This window comes from Fistularia commersonii, chromosome 30, assembly GCF_037954325.1.
Source record: "Fistularia commersonii isolate RoL2024-O1a breed Wild chromosome 30, RoL_Fcom_v1.0, whole genome shotgun sequence".
NCBI classification, from domain to species: Eukaryota; Metazoa; Chordata; class Actinopteri; order Syngnathiformes; family Fistulariidae; genus Fistularia; species Fistularia commersonii.
The window spans coordinates 5,238,495-5,256,595 of NC_141313.1; the positions used below are offsets into that span (position 1 = coordinate 5,238,495).

Genomic DNA, 18,101 nt, shown 5'->3' on the forward strand with positions numbered 1-18,101 from the left:
TGGAAAAAAATACCATCAGTCACAACGCCCACTCATTTACATGTGACGTACATTTCTTTGTCAGGGTAAAAAAAAGTTATATATATATATATATATATATATATATATATATAAAAGGATTGTGATAAAGAGGGACACAAATAGTGTGAAAAATCGTTTTATTTGACAGGATTATGTTTTTAACAACTCTCTTGCCCACAAATTTAAGTGTATACACACTGAGTCTGATTTTTTTTTTTTTTTTTTGCGTGTGAGCCTTAATAGCCCATTTGTTAAGCTGGAACATTATGAATCCCCAGTCGGAAGACATCGTTAGTGCAAACCCAGCCATTGTTATTCTTCAGTTGGAACACTTGATGGAATGGAAGTGGTGCATCTTCATCTGCCTGTTGTGTGGAGAAAAACAGCAATGATAACCAAATTGAAAAGATACTGTACATAATGTTTAAAAAGGGGTGAAATGCTGAATACATGCAAGGCCAATACCATGAGTATCAGAAGCATTAAAAATGGGTGGGACAATTTGAACAACAGAGGAAGGCTCCTCTCTGTGAATTAGATGCATTTAGGCCCTGTTTGTAGGGATTTCTTACTTTGCTCCTCCATAAAATCTCCGATAGTGCAGTGTCAAAGTGCAAGGTAGCACTTTTAACAGGGTATGGGATTTCATTAATTTGGGGCACTTCTGTCAGTGAAAGATCAACCAGTGGACTTCCAGGTACACAGATACAGTGTGACATGATAAAAAATGTCTACCCCCCCCCCAAAAAAAAGTCAGGTTATTTGTCACACATACCAGTCGCTCCTGTCATGGCTCATATTAACATAAACACTGTTTAAGAAGGCTTTTGAAACACTGCTGTTTTACCACAAAGGGGTTTAGGAGACCATGAGTGTCCCAGGTTATGAAGGTGCATGAATGAATTTTAAATCTGCACTTGAACAAAACACGAATCCAATCAACCACAAATAAATGCAGTCAGAGTTTTAGACAGACAGGATCTGACTGAAACTTGATTAGCTTACCTTTAACTGTCCAAATACCATGATGACAATACTACCATCTATTGTTGGCTGAATATCTTGTCCTGTTACACTGTGTTTAATTTGGGTAAATGGCAAAGTCTGTGGATTGAAAGAACACTAAGTCAATGAATGAATAGAGCAGAACTAAATTTAATTTGGCCGATCAAGATTAAGATCAAGAAATGAATCAAAGGCAGCCAGCTAAGAAGCAATACCCACAACAAGTTTGTTAGCGATGGCAGTTCTCCCCTGATATGGACTTCCTTCCCAGGACAAACAAGCATTCTCGGACTGAGGGAAACATGAATGATCTTGCATCAGAAAAGCAAATTATTGATACATTCTTGTAATCCATTGGGTAGGGACAATGAGGGTTGCATAAATGACATTACGTGAAGCAAAAGCTCTGGAGCAGCTACATCCTTGTAATTAAATCAGGGAGGGACAATGAGGGTTGCATAAATGACATTACGTGAATCAAAAGCTGCACAGCCGCAGAGCAAACTCACATATAGGAGACTCAGGTCCACCCTATTGGTATTGTCAAACTGGTTGTAATACGTCTCGATAAAACACTCGCCAATATGACGCCACACCTCTTTGTCTTCCATGTTTGATACTGTATCTGTGGAAGGTAAGCATAATACAAATACTGAACATTCACTGTGCGTTACTTTAATTCCCCCACACTAAAAATAAATGTTCAGATAAAGGCTTTACAATAACTGTAATCTCGGACAGTTAGCATTTTACCTTATAACGATACAACTACTAAATGTCTGACAAAAAATTAGTTGAAAGAGAGAAATCGGAATGTGGGTATGAACTTTGTGCAATTGGTGTGCCTTTTTTAGCATATATGAATGCCCGATGGCTTGCATTGTTATCTAGTATATTGTGTTTTTTTTTTTTTATCCAAGACTGCAATGGAACACGCTGACATGAGATAACTCGGTTTTTGTCCATCAGCCTGTATTTTCAGCCTTTCAGTGCGGTCACTTCTCACACGATCCAAATCAAAAACACAAGTCTAGTGTGTCTGGATCCTATATTCAACAACTTGGCTAGCAAATGGACATGAGAATAAGCCTGGCTCAGGTCCGTTGGACAAAACAAACCGGGTTAGCCCCTTTCAATCGGCCCGAGAATAGGCGGAACGTCCGCCCGTCACGTTGTAGAAGCACAAGCTACTATACTCCATCTGTGCTAACATGCACATGGATACAGTTAGCTTAATATACCGCTACTTATAAACAACCGTTTATCTCATTGGACTTAGTTAGCCGAGTGTCGACCGGATGGGGAAGTAGAGGAGGAAAACTGAGAAAGAGTACGAACCAACTCGACCGTTTAGGTTGTTACTTTTGATTCCGCGGGTAAGCCGAAGCGGGACCTCCTCTGAGAGGCGGACGCTTCGAACTTTTCCGTTTCTTCTTCAGATTTGCAACCATCTCATCTCCTCGGTCTTCTTTTGTTTTTACCTGAGAATCAGCTTTTAGCTGCATTACTGCCACCTAGAGGATCGGAGAACGCGCGGGGGAGAAAAAGAAAACAAGGAAATAAATGTCACTATTAACACGGTTTCTTTGAGAAATTTAAGAAAAACAAAAAGTTTCTGAAAGCCCTTTCTTTTGCCATTACCAGCAATGTATAATTATGGTGTGACATAATTTCATGAAACACACAACTATGCAGTTATATGTTTTTAAAATGTGCATATTTTGTTTATCATTAGGAGTACTATTATGGTTAAATCTGCTGCTTGAAAAGATATGTTCGAAGTTACTTTGAAAAAAACAAAACAAAAAAATACAGACGAACTTCAATTGTCAAATGTTCACACTGAACAATAGTGTCACCTACAGCTATAAATGTCGCACTTACTTAACATTGAATGGGTTTTATGCTTGCAGAACAAAATAAAATCAAATAATAGTTTCCATCTCAGAAACACACCCACAAGCTTGTTCTTATATCTGTTCTGATATTCTGATATCCCAGATATTTGACATGTCGATGTGGGGTGTCATACTAAAGACTGTGATTCCAGTGTTGAGGGTATTTGGTGTTACCAGGCTTGTAGTTTTCTTCTTGAATGATCATATAACCTGTTACGGCAGTTCCTGTCTCAATGTGAGGTGCCATATTAAAGGGTGTGATTCCAGTATTGAGGGTATTTGGTGTTACCAGGCTTGTAGTTTTCTTCTTGAATGATCATATAACCTGATACGGCAGTTCCTGTCTCAATGTGAGGTGCCATATTAAAGGGTGTGATTCCAGTATTGAGGGTATTTGGTGTTACCAGGCTTGTAGTTTTCTTCTTGAATGATCTTATAAACTGTTATGGCAGTTCCTGTCTGACTGATACACTCCAGCTATGATTTGTTGAATCGAAATTCATAGGCATGCACTGGGGGAGGAAAAATACAAAATGACGAGAAATTTGGAAGCATATCTCAAATAAGTCTTTAATAAATTTTAAAAACATGCCCAAACCAACTTATAACATGAAATTTTATTTAATTTTGGCCATTGATGAATTAAATAAAGAATTAGAGCTGTCACAATAGATAATGTCATTATTGGTAGGGCAAAGGCTACATGTCTTTTCTTAGGTCCAGTTTTCTCTGCAAGGCAACATTCAAAATACTTCCAAAACTCTTAATTAGAGTTTTCAAAGATTCAATTGTCGATTCCTTAGATGGTCCTAATTGTGCATTAAAACTCTTCAGCAATGTGCTATTTTTCTTGAAAGAAGTGCTTTTAAATACGGACAGAAAAATCAGGTTAGAAATACAGTGACTATGTTAGAATGGAAGACAGACCAGATAAGCTGAATATTGCTTGCAGTGACTGATTACACATTACAAAGACAGATTCATTCATAACAGCGTGCAGGTCTTTACAAACGACAATAACGGGAATGTAATTATATAAAAAGCTGGATTAACTCTCCATGTGATACATCTGAACAATGCGATAAGTCCCTCTATAGTACCTTTTGAGTGTCTTATTAGCAGGTGGAGTGATGTTGTCCTTGTTGCAAATCTAACATCCTGCTTTAGTTTTCGCCACAATTAGTGAAAACAACACAGATATAACCAGTGAGGCACTTTTTAAATGAAATATCATTAAGCTACAGTTCAGTCCTTGTCGCTGCCATAAGATCAAAACTCGAGAGTCTACGCGGATTCATCATCCGGGGACTTGTTCAGAAAGGCGACTATTGCTTTGTTGAGGCCACTGCATGAACAGATCCTCTTGCAATGGGTGGCAGTAAAAAGGTTGTGTCTACAGTTTGACAAGGAGGCCTCTGAGGTTCGAGTCAAGTTATCTTCCGGATTATTCCCCGTGTCACTGTTCAGGTTGTGACATAAAATAATCATCCGTCTGAAAAACTTTGGGGATCTCTTGATGCTGATGGGGTGCTTGCCGTCTTGGACTGGCCGGCTTCTATGAAGGTAGAAAGAAATAAAACAAAAAAACACACTGTTTACAGAGGAGCTAGCAGGGTGTAAAAGACCACCGCTACAAACTATCACTATAACTAAACGGATATCTTATATGAGTGTCGAGCCATGACCACAACAACATGCAAGCATCAATCACCACTTAACATACCCGTTTTAGTTTGTATGGATGAAAACACTGAGCTAAAAATGAATACAGAGAGGAAACAGACATTTAAAATGTAAAACCACAGCCCCATGAGCAAATTCTCACGTTTAAGAATCCTGGAACACTCATTGTGCGGAGTATCTTTTTGAAAGCGCCTGGTAAGGTTCCAAATTCTCCTTCTGCCTGTGTGAGCTGTTCCTCCATGGCAGTGACATTGTCTCCCACCATCTTCACAAAGCTCTGCAGGACATGTCACATAATTGCAGTGGATTTTTTTCTTTTAAATCAAACTAATTTCAAATGAAGTTTAAGACAGATGACATTTTTAAGTTGACAGACAAACCAAAGTGATATAACAAACATTATAGAATATGGGAACTATTTCTCATCAGGAAATTTGAAATATAATCCAAAGTCCATGCAGATCTATTGAGTCTATCACTATGAAGCGCTGCAGCCCAACTGTGACCTACTTCATAATATGTCACAAAGTCTCCCCATTTGTAATATTCTCCAGAGATTGTAATAATCCTGCACAAAATAACATCACTGGTTTCATTTAGTACTTGGTTTCAGCAAGATTGTGAAACTGTTTCTATAGTAAATCATATTTTAGTCTGTTGTAAAGATATGACATGAATTATTGAGCTACGTGAGAACTCATACAGTGTACTTTTCATCAGACTTTGGCTACAAGATGATGGGAAATACTCTTAACATAGCCAGAGAAGGCTGCCTTTCAATGGTAACGTACCTCTAGCTTATCGATTCGTCTGAATATTTGTCTCATTTCATCTGACTTAAGCTGGATTTGAGGTAGGTTTCCATTCACTATTTGGGATGTATCATTCCGAATCTGGAGAGGGAAGACAAAAAGATGCATGTAAGCAGACAAAAATGAAAAACCATGCACTTTGAAAGCCTGATCAACTTACCATATCCAGCATTCCAACAAACTCATCTACTCTGGTCAGCATTTCTTCCAAGCTTTTCTCTAAACACAGGATCTAAAAGAGAAATTTTCCACAGAAGTTCAATTTGCTAAATATTTACAGCAAAAGAGCAACATCCCAACTCTCACATGACTGACAAGCACTTGAAATTCCACCCTGTTCACATGAAACTTGATAGAATGCGCTTGAATTTTGTCAGGGTGGATGGGGGTCTGCAAGATAGGAACACACATGCCTTTGTTTTTCCTGCAAATAGTTCACGGCGTGTCCTTATAAACTGCCTTGTATGACATTACTTAGTGTCAGCTCTTTTGCTGTAAAAGCACGTAATGATGACCTACACACACAGACATGGATGTTATTTCAAACAATAGGTTTTTCTTTATAGTAAAGCAGGAGAGACTGCATCTGAGTGAATACCGATTTATATAGATCACTGCAATCAAAAAACAACCTGTGTTACACGAATGAGATGTCCAGATTCCTATTTTGATCATTGTCTTGTGATGTTCAAATACATTTAATTAACACCTAGAGAAAAGTGTTAAAATTTCTGCTATACCATTTCCCAAGATCAACAACAGGTAACCTTAGCAAGACAAGTATTTGACAGTACCTGGTGGTGCTCACACTTTGCAAAAACAAAAACAAAAACATACATTTAAAGCATTTAAAGGTCACAGAGAGCAGATGTGAACAGATTTGACCCTGGTCGATTTTGAGAAGGAGCCATGCACTTTTACACATGGGACTTACTTTATACCCCCTTTCTTCTTCTTTCGGCTTTTCCCTTCAGGGTTCGCCACTGCGAATCAACTTTTTCCATCCAACCCTATTCCCTGTATCATCCTCTGTCACTTCGTCCTTAAATCTTCTCTTTGGTCTTCCTCGAGACCTCTAGCCTGGCAGCTGCAATTCCAGCATCCGTCTACCAATATATTCACTATCCCTCCTTTGTACATGACCCAACCATCTCAGTCTGGCTTTTCTGACCTTCTCTCCAAAACATCTAACATGTGCTGTTCCTCTGATAGACTCATCCCTGATCCTATCCATCCTAATCACTCCCCAAAAGAACCTCAACATCTTCATCTCTGCAACCTCCAGTTCTGTCTCATGTCTTTTCGTCATTGTAACAGTTTGGTATAGGAAAAATGTATTAGTCGATGTTTCGAAATGATACTAATCTAAGACCTCACTTGTTGTATAATGTCACGATCGTTATCTAACCTCAGCCCGCCGGAGCAATGAATCAAGTTAGCCTGTAGACTCTGCTTTTATACAAACCTCCTCTCCCGCCGTCGCCCTGATATAAGAGGAGTAGCTGAGGGCGGTGTGTCTCAGGAGCTCATCGTCCTCCTCGGGGTCCTGCTGCTCGGCGATCCCGGGCTCCGCCTCTTCGTTCAGGCTCGGGCTTTGTGAGATCACGTTGGCCGCTGCGCCAAAGCTGGGGCTCTGCGACACCGAGCCGCTGCTCAGGATCTCGCTAACCATCGACAGGCTGCTGGCGCTTTGCGACACGATGCCGCTGTCTCGGCTGATCTCGGCGCTGGACTCCTCCAAGGGAGACAGAAGGCCCACCCTGTCTATCCGATGGTGGTCCATATTGCCCATAGGAAAAAAAAAAACCCCAAAACAAAACAAAAAAACAAAAACAACAACCCTAAAACACACGGACGAGAAGCTACTACCGTGTTTTTGTCCTGTCAACTGACCGGATCACGTGTATTTTGTGGACGACGGTGGCTTTTGAGGGTCAAAACTTCGCATCGCTCGACAACGCGCTAAATAGCTATAAAAAAAAGAAGAAGAGTAAAACCGCTTCTATAAATATCGTTAATGTTCATAAAACACAGGAAAACATTTTTTGCTATGCTGGTTTTTGATTTATACAAATACATTGCTTGATAAGCATAATTCAAGCCTCATCAGCATTTACATTTTGTGACATTTGAATTATTATAAAATATTTTATTGCTAGTATTATTATTGTTTCTTTTGCCCTACAAATCCCATAATAGACAGGCAGCTCGATGCAAGTGAAAAACTCGTAACCTCGGCCGGCAGGTGGCAGTCACTGTTACTACATCATTGGAGGCATATGTGCGTACCAATATACTGCTTCTCAACAATATTGTTTGTTTTTTTTAAGGTTACCTAATAATAGCCAGATTGTCTTTACATATACATGCATGTAAATATGCACGTGTAAAATAACCATGGATACTATTCAAGTCCTTATTACAAAACAGTAGGTTCCAAATTTGGTTTCGTTCATGTGAGATTCAGTTTCACGTTTTAGGAAGGCTCTTATGTGGAAATACATTTAAGGACTCCAACTATGGCTAGGAATACTCTTGCATGTAGACGGCCACATGTCTGAATGTCAGTTTTATGCCATTCATAATAAGCACTGGTTGTGTGACTACGTGACAGGGGGTCCAACCACCTTGAAATCTGCTGATTGACTGAAGTAAATAACTTTAGTGCAAATGATCCATTAGCTGTTCAAGCACTTTGACGCACTGAGTAAACACGGGAGATAAACATTCATTAGCAGAGAGGTGAGAGAAATTTCTCAGCACTGAAGGGACTCTGACCTATGACTTGCTGCACGTCCAGGCTGGACATAGCAGTGGATGCTCACACAGTTAATGGTTGAGTAAAAATAACTGCCTGAAATGGCAAGAGTAGTCTGGAATGTAAAACTACATTAAGACTTCCCTGATGAGGTGTTAATTCTTAAGTAATAAGATGCTATAGGCTGGGACTGGCTACCACCCCCCTATGTACAGGGTAAGTGCTATAGGTGATGAATGAGTGACCAAACATTATTATTGAGTATGTGATATAAACAGTTTACAAGGTTTTCTTTCCAGTGACTGTGTCTATATTAGGTATCATTTACACAATGATGTGATAACTTTAAGTACAACGCAAACGTTTTCAATGACCGTTAAAACAATTGTAAATTGTAGTGTTCTTACATGTTCCATACGTTGGGTTTCCCAGATGCATTTGTCCTAAATTCTAATACACATATATGTACTGTGCATTTCTCAAGATGATGTATTTTAAAATGATTTTACATATGTTGTTAAGAAGGGGCTCTAGTGCCTTTTACCTATTAACTTGAATGTATTACAAAGCTGTCCATATAACTTATTAACAATCTCCGTGAGCTGTATTTGTGCTCTGGAGTAACATTTTGCCCGAAAGGTGATTAGTGTTTAACCAGAAATATCTTGATGGGATATCAATTTCTCTTTGGGTTGTGTTTTACTTCCACATAAATCAGCTGACTGTGTCTTTGCTTCCTTCAACCGAACCCACTTTTGCATTTGTGGACCCATAGCTGTGACTAAAGAGTGAAATTGGACAAACTTAATCAAGTTAAGCTACCATAAATGAATAATTGACTCATGAGTGAAAAATTGACTCATGAGGCCTTATTTCTTTGTCCAACGTGATGAAAATATTCACAGCAAGTATCCAGAGCCGCAACACGAATTGACAGAAATCTGAGACTTAGAATAATTTATTGGAACAGATACAAGGATTTCATCACAATAATCAATTCATAAAGAACAGTTTAAAAAAATCATAATCTACACAGCATTTATCAGAATATAAGAATTATAGATTTACTCTTTAAAACATGAATAAGCAAAACCCCAATTTGGTCCCAGTTATAAGAATGAAACGAAAATTCAGTAAAAGTGGTCACTAAAAAAGATGTCTGGCTGTTACCACATCGAGAATTAGGATACTGTGAACTCGCCTAAAAACGTTACCGCTCTGATCAGCATTACATACATAATCATACAAATTCTCTGATGTAAGACAAAAAAAACCTTTAAAAAATACAAGAAATATATACAACAGATTTTCCTTGTTTGTTGGCAACAGAAATCAAAAATGTATACGTGACAAAACACAGTTCTGCTCTTATTTATCTGGCCTGGTGTGTCAGTTTCAGTCTCTGAGCAGCTGGGATGTTTCTGTCCATGTGTGTAAATATTATAGCGTGATGACGGTACCATCTTCCTCCACCCCTCCCCTGGGCAATGCGAGACTGTGTCGTGGGTCTGTTTTCAGGGAGCTGAGGATTTTGTGCAGGCTGCCGTTGCTGTGGCGGAGAGCCGGGTTGCTGCTGTGATGCGAGGGCTGTAGGTGGGGGTGACTGTGCTGGGACTGTTGGTACTGGAGGTTCAGGTCTCTGTGCAGCTGGTAACTGAGGCTGCTGTGTTGGTGGTGGTGGTGGTGGGACCCTCCGTTGAGGCTCGGTTGGGAGTGGAAGGAAGCAGTGGAGACCACAGACGGGGGACGTGACGGAGGACTAGGGGGCGCGGCAGGGCCTGGCACCGTTGACGGTGTCTGCTGGTGCGCCCGGGATACACTTGATGCGAGGGAAGCGTTGGACCTTTGAGACGGCCGCTTGAGGCTGCTCTCGATGACGATATCTGCTTCGTCGTCGCTCTCCAGTTCATCTTGATAGCCTTGGGCTCCAGATGGCATCACCCCTACCGAGGCCACAGACAGACTCGGGTACCCGGTGGAGCCACTGCTATCAGACGACTGGCCCGAGCTGCCGCTGATCCTGCTACTGCGGACAACATTGTTGCGCTGATTCACAGGCTTGACCGTCACAATCAAGTTGTGGCTGTTGGCAATCATCATGTCTGTGACTTGATCTAAGGACTTGCCGGTCACCTCGATCCCGTTAACCTCCAGGACTTCGTCATTAACCGCCAGCAGCCCCGTGCTCTCGGCTAAACCACCCGGCACCAGCCGCGATATGAAGATTCCCGGGACTTTTTCAAGGCCGTGTGGCGTCACCCTGACACTCGTCCCGTCCCGGATGTAAAAGCCCAGGGGTTTGTCTGAGCCGTGACGATACAGTCGCACACGACGGTGAGATTCGGGTAGGATGTCGACATCGATGATGGAGGAGACGGGCCGGAAGTCCTGCGGCATCCCGATACGGATATGCGGCCTCTTGCGGTTCACGTCGTTGTTGCGCAGAGCGACGACTGGCTTCTTCTTGCGTGTTATGGTATTGGTGCCGAAGTTAGAATAATCAACCTCTTCTGCAAAAAAAAAGACAAAACGAGAAGGGAAAAGAATGATTGAGATTGCAAGGCATGGGAGCTCACAATTTTAACTGACAAGTGAAAGTCTTTCCACGCTGGAACAACAAAAATCCGCACAGCCTACACCTTTAAGTCAAACCACCTGCCTCGCAAACTCATGACCCTTTTGTTTAAATGACACACAGATGTACTTCAAAAGAATTTTCCTTCGAGAGTCCTGGTAATAATTTAAACACAGTTCTTATTACGGAGACCATACATACACAGGAGGGCCTCCTGGTTTAAGTAATAATCATCTCAAGGAACAGGGGTCCAATCTTGATGTGAAAAATACAAGTGTTGATTCCCATTTTGATACTAATGAGACTCTTTTGTGTGCAAGTAGATGTCGGTTAAAATGCTGAGAGTGCAGAACATTCCTGCCTGTGCTGACAGAGGTGACCCACCCTCCTGCTACCAGACAGCTGCTGTTGGAGTTTCCCAGTGTGCCTTTCTGCACTAAGACAGCACACATTCACATATTATGCTCGTTTTGAAAATAGAACTCAAAAGAAAGAACAAGAACTACAAGCAAACAGTGTTCCAAAACCTCATGAGCAATCTCATAGGAATACAAGACAATGCAATGTGGGAAGAATAGGCATCTTGAAGAGGAGCCGCTCTTATTTTCCAACCAAATGCAATCAAGTAAACAATAGAAACCTTCACGGAGCACCAGATAAAACAGTGGCTGCCAAACATGCATTTGCATCCCTTTAGATTTGTGAAGAAAAGGAAAGAAATAAAGACCAAGGATACAAGAGGACTATGTGAAGTCACTCTCGAAAGAAAGTCTGTTTGACACGCACTGGCTTGTGGAGGGTAGAAAGAGGGGGTATGTGAGGAGAGACAAGGGATATTTTCCATGAAAAAACCCCAAAACAAACTTGATAGGTCTCTAATCTTTCTCTCTCAGGCAGACAGGAAATCTGGACACAAAGCATAAAGTGACAGGAAGCCCTGGTCTCTTGGTGGGAGCATCATCTTGTACTTCTACAGCAAAAACAATGAGTCATCTTTACCCCCCAGTTTGGGACACCTGCTTTTATGAAATTGTGCGGAGGTGTGCGTCTTCTGTTGAACACACAGGCGTTGCTGGCCTGTCCCCATAAGTACACACAATGGAAGGAGAGAGCAGTGAAATGAACTGGAAGTTGGCAAGCGGAGCCAGCTGGCTAGCCATCCCTTCAGCCTCTGAGGACTATGGACTTGAGCCATGCGGCTCCCCGTGCAATGCAGAATCATCAGTAATACACATCGTCTTCCTGAGCGCAAATGTTGAGTAAGCAAAGGCATCTTAACACTGCAGCTTTTAAAATAAGTGGGGTATTAAGAGTCCAGGGAAACCAGGCAAAATGTGCTAAATGTCCCAGGGATTGCTAACTCTGTTGTCGGATGAGAAAAAGCAGACACTCAGGTCCGTACTGACAGTGACCTCGGTTCACATAGGGATGTCAGCAATGGCTGTGCTGAAGGGAAAGATAAAAAAAACCAAGGCTGATAAACAATGTCACGAACTATGAGACAGCCAGCTCCGCTAGGCGCTCGCAAATCCACTTTTGCACAAATGCCCAAAGTATCGTCCAGCTAATGACATCCTATTTCCAGCGTGGTATGCTTAGTTTTTTGTGCATGGTGGGGCAGAAGGCGTTTGATTGAATCCAGACAAGGGATTTGCCTCAGAACTGGAATTTCTGTCTTGAGTGCAGGTCTCCCTGAGTGGAAGCATATTGGAGCGAACCACTGCAGGATGTCATTTACAGGTCTTGGGTGTAACACCTGTCACACACATCCTTACCTTGTGCTTCTTTCAACCAGGAATCATGGCTGTGCAGCTATAATTACACACACACACACACACACACACACACACACTGCGAAAATTCACACAGCTGTTTTGCAAATCCCCATACAAAGCCCAAGTTTATGTAATTGCTAAAAAAAAATACCCACATGTAAAACACGATGTGCTGGATATCCAAGTGGACTTTGAAGATGAAAGGTTTCAGTTAAACGAAGCAGGACTGAATTACTGATTTAGGACTGAAATGGGAGATTTTCCGGCCCATATATGACTGTAGTTTATCGGAGAACTGGCACCTGCTCAAAAGATATTCGTTCATTCAATTCATAGTGTCTATCCATTGAAAAGGTAGTTGTTTTTTTGTTTTTTTTTATATTTAGGAACCTAATTTACTAATCTCTTCTGTCTGCTGATCTGTTCCTTATCCTGCAAGCTGGATTGTTATTGACCAAGTTAGATCTTAAGTGATCGTATCAGCATCAATGAACATGAGTCAAAGCTTGATCCTTTGATTTAGATTACCTTTTCCATACAAAGTCACAAACAAACCAGCGACTTTCATAAAATATAAATTTGTTTGTTTTCTTGTCTTTTTGGACCTGAATCAAGACCAGACATTGCTAAGGATCATGCAGTTTGAGTGACAATGTGAGTGTGAGTTGTCACCACAGATAGACTCTCAAACAGCATTGAAACTGGGTGACGATAAGCTGTCATTTATTTATATAAGAATAGGATATGCAAATCAGTGCGGCATAACTGATATTTAAACCAAATCTGAAATGTAAAAGTGCTTATCTGTTAAAATGTTCAACGTTGGTTCCAGCTTCCTGAGGTGTGAGGTTGTTGCTTTGCTTGTAATGAACACCAGCCACAACAGTTTTGGGAGCTAGCATTTGGACAAGAATATTCTGCGGATTACTACCTTTGGTCAGTGGGAAATGGATACAAAAAGTTTTTTGTGGTAATAAATGCATTCCTAAAGTTCACCATGCTTTCCATAGGTTTGGCTGAAGTTATATTTCCCTGGGAGGTAAAACCCCTGGGGCGTCATCACGGGGAAAACAATATGTGGATATTCTAAACAGGATAAGACGTCCAGTCATTGAGAAGTTGCGGCAGCAAAAACTTGACCTGAGGTTTAACCTTCTGAGGAGGGGGTTTATTGAAATTAAATTTCATCAAAGCCTATCATTACAAAGATAAAACAAACACAGAATTAAAATTAAAAATGTACTGTCATGGTGCATATGCAGGCCTGCCAACAACAGAGGTGTGTGTGTACGCTCCTGTAAATCTTGAAAATCTAGCACTTCAAGGGCTAATTACCTCTAAACTGGACAGAAACCCTGCAAACTATGTTAAAATCATAGCCATGTGTTAAAAAAAAAAGACACTATCTCTTACAGATCAGTAATTACCTCAAGAAGCTCATAGACTATAAAAATGTCAGGAGTAGCGCAGTTTTTCATCCTAAAACTAAGGGAACATGTTCCAGTCGATCACACAAAGGTTATCTTAACAACTGCTGACAAAGTTAATCCCACACTGAAGCATGATGGGTAAGCCAAAGTGAACCCGTTGATCAAAGACCGTCTGGGCATTTCCAGGCATCTGCAGGCTCAACAGCCTCTCCGAACTAAAGCCTATTAGAAAGCGTCTTGTTCCAAGTAGCTGAAACTCAATATTTCCATCATCAAATGTAATTTGCTGATCATGGTATGGAATATAACACGACAATTTAGATGATACATAATCTGTGAACAATAATTGTGCACAGAGCAAGTATGTGCACACCGGCTTTTTGCATTTATCTTAATCTGCAGTTTGTCCTAAACTTAAGGTCAGGCTATGAGAAATCCAACTAATAGCTATCCTGAATGCTGACACAGAGGGAAAAAAACATTCGCTCGCTTAGACAACGTTAAACATCTGCGGTAAAGAGTATCTGTGAGTGTAATGCAAGACAGAACTATGTCCAGAAATTAACAGTGGGAAATTCAGCTTCTGTTTCACAGCGTTTCATGCAGTCGAGTAAGTTTAAAAAAAAAAAAAAAAAAAAAAAAAAAATTGATGTAAAATTACAAGTACGAGAATTGAACCAAAATTGCAGGACAACACAAATCGTGGTCATGTATCCCATGCTGTTAGAGGAGAAGGGTCAGGAGTCAAAGGGCAACTTCTGCAAGTGCCTGCCTGCCTGACACTTGGAATGTAGGGTTAAATGTTGCATCTTCGAGCAGATTAAAGACCTGCGTGATAGGAATAAAGGAATAAAGTTTTTCCTATATTCTTTACCTAAACAATCCCCCCACATTATTTATCTGAAAATTGGATTAGATTGAATGCCATGCTGTGTGGTGTAAAAAGAAATGTACATATTAAATCAAGACCTCTACTATAAAGTTTTCATTCATTCATTCATTATACATACCACTTATTTTGCATGTAGGATTGTGTGTGTGTGTGTTTGTGTGTTACTCTGTGATTACCAGGGCCACATATTGGGACATTCTCATCCAGATCCTATCAAATTAAGAGTCTTCAATTAACCTGCTGTATGTTTTGGTCTGTGGGACCAAGAACACAGTGAGAACCCAGTCTACCACTCTTGCTACAAGGCAGCAGTGTTAACTGTTGCACCATCGTGCTACTATCTTGTCAAGATACCTCTAAGGTATTTGATCAAACACGGACACACATATAACCTCAATGTATCCCGGGAACTTTTGGAAAACCTGAGAAGCAGACCGGGTGTAATCGGGCTTATTAGGGCGCGTCTGGTTCCTACTTGCTAGTAAATACCCCATGCTGTTCTAGTACGTGTGGAGAAAAAAAAGGGAGGGAAAAAGGAGGAAAAGCAGCCTTTGTTCCACTCCGACACTCTCTTGTAGCTAACCATGAAAAAAAGGCTCTTTTAAAGTCATGCTGCTTTTCTGCTGACTCTCATAAAAGTTTTTTTGTCAACCATTAAAACCCCTTGTGCACACTGGCTCCTGGCGGAGCTTCACACGCTCCCTACCGACTCAACAGAACCGTAGACAGACATCATGAAGACAAACAGAAATACTGACACTCACCTATGTTGACACAATATTTTTTCCAATTGTATTCTTTTTATCCTTCTATGTGTGATGCAATGGGAGTCATTCGTCGGGAACTGGCGTTTGCCAGTGCGAGCGCTCACAGCCATAACAAACATAACCATGCTGCAACTCAGCAGCAACAATATGGCTTCAATGCGTTGAGCCAAATAGCAGCAGCACATTCACCAAACTGACATTCACACGAATGATGTCTGAGCAGGGTTTTCGGGGCCTTGTGCCTGGTGTGAAATTTCACGCCCAGCTTTGTGAAAGTCGGCGTGCTATGAGAAGCGTGCTCGTGATATCGGTGCCAAAGGGAACTTTTTGGGAACAGAGGAAAAATTTGCAATTTGTAACACAAGAATTAACACAATCACAGCTTTCAAATGAAAGAATAAAGACCAACTAAGCAATGACATTTTTCATTTGTTCCACCGTAAGTCTTCAAAATGTATGATTTTTACATTTTTTTAATTAAATTTTCAACATTAAAAAAAGAAGAAATTAAAAATAATGATTTTAATGCAGGCCATGAAGTCAAAAACAGGTAATCTGCCTAAATTTTAATTTAGGCCACTCAAAGGCTTACTGCGTTTTTTTGCATTTAACAATTACAATTTGAAATACACTTTTATATATTTTACGACAGTCAGCCACTGTCATACCCCTGATAACAGTGTGTGAATAAGTTTTAGTGAAGTTTAAATTTTGTTCCAACTCCAGTCATAACAATATTACGTTTCTGAGTTGGAGGCAATGCCATCCGCCGATGTGCAAACAGCTTTGGTGGTGCGGTGCGATCCCCTGCTAGCGGTATTTTTACTCACTGATATGACCCAGACATAACAGCCCCAGTGAGGAATTCACAGATGACTGAGGTAACCAGGCCAAGAAAGACCACTGAAGAATTGCTGACTAATGGGAACAATGGCACTTATTACATTTTAAACAATTGTCGTGTTATGCCGTTATTAAAATTATTTTGGTTATGATGGGATTTTTTTTTTTATTCTTCATTTTCACAGAAAATAAAGCATCTGTATAACATGATTTGTAGGCCACGGCATCTGTGCAAAACCACAAAGCTCAATTTATACATTTAAGTTATGACACAAGCACACTAGTTAAAAAAATGCAGCTGGGTTTAGGATGTTGCACGGCAGCTATATTTAAACTGAACCATTATTCAGGCATTTACTCTAAATATGCAATACTGCACCCTTAAAATAATTTGAGTCTCAGCTCTAGTCTGGAACAAATGAGACATCTGATTGCATTGCTTAGACTTAGGATCACCCTTTTATTTGGTCAAAAAAAAAACCAACAGTGAATATGATGGCACCAGATATGGAACCCTTTCAGTTTGAATTTTTTGTGGGCAGGATTGTGATTAGGTAAACTGCATGGTGTGTGTTGTTAAGTATTGTGTTTTGGCACCCATAAACACAGCTGGATGAGATTTTCAATTCTGAGGTTGCTGCTGTGCTTTTCCTTCCAGCCAACAAACAGTGAGGTTATAATGTTGGTTCTGATCGGCGCTATGGAAGCAGCTGTTGACTCACAGATGATTGACATTAAAACTTCATAGACTTGTCTCATTTTGAATACACTCTCTCGGCCTTTATATGATCATAATACGGCACATTTTGAGACTGTGGAGGCTGAGATGTTTTAGTATTACCCTCTGATGCTTCTAATATGGAAAAACATTTTGATATGTTCTTGACGTAAAATTTACCCACCACAGACTGTGAAACTTGCTCATGTTAAGTGCCATCAGAAGCAATAAAATTCCTTGAAGGATTTCTTAATTGTGTAAAACACAGGTTACTGATACTTTGATTTAAACGACAATTTGTACCCTCTTAATTAGTGATTTTTGGAGTTGCTGGTAGCTGTATTTTGTTACATTTGGACCAGTTAGTTCCCCCCTTGCAGTGAGAATGCAGTGCCAAGCTAACTGGCTTTAGCGTCACACAAACCACGCAGACTGTATGCTAAAAATTCCCACTGCCTACAACTACAGTTCATCTATCCAAGTCACATTCATGTACCCCAACAACCCTTCATTCCCCCCCCCCATCCTGGTTTTTAGCCAAGCGTGACAAAGTGCTTAGTGGCAGTGGAGGCCATAACCGGTGGAGAGAGGGGAAGCGATGAGGCACATAGAGAAAATGGAATAGTGCTCGCATTAGGTCACTGGATACTGTGGCGGAGGGCTTCGTTCCTGGACCCCAAAGAGCAGAGAAGCACGCACTGGAAGATCCGCGCTTTTACAAATCACCAGGAAGATGACATCGGGGCAGACTGATGAAACGCAGTGTGACAGAGCCGGGCTGGGTGGGGACGCTGTACAGTAGGCGGCCGCTGAAACCTTGCCTGCACGCACATTTGCATTCTCTCTGTGGTGTTTGCATTAGAAAAGACGTGCCTGAATGCAGCTCAGAGCTTTGTGGTGCTTTCCCTCAATAGCGCAGGATCC

The 18,101-nt window shown here is 40.8% G+C and overlaps 3 protein-coding genes across 3 annotated transcripts in view; all 3 read right to left on the reverse strand.

The window, feature by feature from the left end:
• Window positions 1–141: 141 nt before the first annotated feature.
• Window positions 142–2,503, reverse strand: LOC147216199 (nuclear transport factor 2-like). The gene is made up of 5 exons (XM_086178219.1): window positions 2,365–2,503; window positions 1,536–1,651; window positions 1,246–1,317; window positions 1,027–1,125; window positions 142–386 (listed from the first exon to the last, which is right to left on the reverse strand). Exons 2-5 carry the CDS (start codon window positions 1,635–1,637, stop codon window positions 273–275), a joined length of 387 nt encoding a protein of 128 aa, XP_086034345.1. The 5' UTR covers window positions 1,638–1,651; window positions 2,365–2,503; the 3' UTR covers window positions 142–272.
• A 965-nt stretch (window positions 2,504–3,468) lies between these two features.
• On the reverse strand, window positions 3,469–7,314 carry bloc1s4 (biogenesis of lysosomal organelles complex-1, subunit 4, cappuccino). The gene is made up of 5 exons (XM_086177764.1): window positions 6,885–7,314; window positions 5,580–5,651; window positions 5,399–5,500; window positions 4,750–4,884; window positions 3,469–4,479 (listed from the first exon to the last, which is right to left on the reverse strand). Exons 1-5 carry the CDS (start codon window positions 7,209–7,211, stop codon window positions 4,381–4,383), a joined length of 735 nt encoding a protein of 244 aa, XP_086033890.1. The 5' UTR covers window positions 7,212–7,314; the 3' UTR covers window positions 3,469–4,380.
• A 1,805-nt stretch (window positions 7,315–9,119) lies between these two features.
• The window catches only part of pard6gb (par-6 family cell polarity regulator gamma b), a 32,884-nt gene continuing 23,902 nt past the window's right edge, over window positions 9,120–18,101 (reverse strand). The window contains exon 3 of the mRNA XM_086177808.1: window positions 9,120–10,687. Within this exon, the coding sequence (XP_086033934.1) occupies window positions 9,618–10,687 (1,070 nt within the window). The 3' untranslated portion in view covers window positions 9,120–9,617. The remainder of the gene's footprint in view (window positions 10,688–18,101) is intronic.

Excerpts from the sequence above, each read along its gene's own strand:
- LOC147216199 (XM_086178219.1), bottom strand. The coding sequence starts at position 1,637 with ATGGAAGACAAAGAGGTGTGGCGTCATATTGGCGAGTGTTTTATCGAG. Across the intron at positions 1,318-1,535 it reads TGGACCTGAGTCTCCTATAT|TCCGAGAATGCTTGTTTGTC; the intron begins GTGAGTTTGCTC and ends TGTTTCCCTCAG. Across the intron at positions 387-1,026 it reads TGGTATTTGGACAGTTAAAG|GCAGATGAAGATGCACCACT; the intron begins GTAAGCTAATCA and ends TCCACACAACAG.
- bloc1s4 (XM_086177764.1), bottom strand. The coding sequence starts at position 7,211 with ATGGGCAATATGGACCACCATCGGATAGACAGGGTGGGCCTTCTGTCT. Across the intron at positions 5,652-6,884 it reads GGGCGACGGCGGGAGAGGAG|ATCCTGTGTTTAGAGAAAAG; the intron begins GTTTGTATAAAA and ends TTTCTCTTTTAG. Across the intron at positions 5,501-5,579 it reads TTGTTGGAATGCTGGATATG|ATTCGGAATGATACATCCCA; the intron begins GTAAGTTGATCA and ends TTCCCTCTCCAG.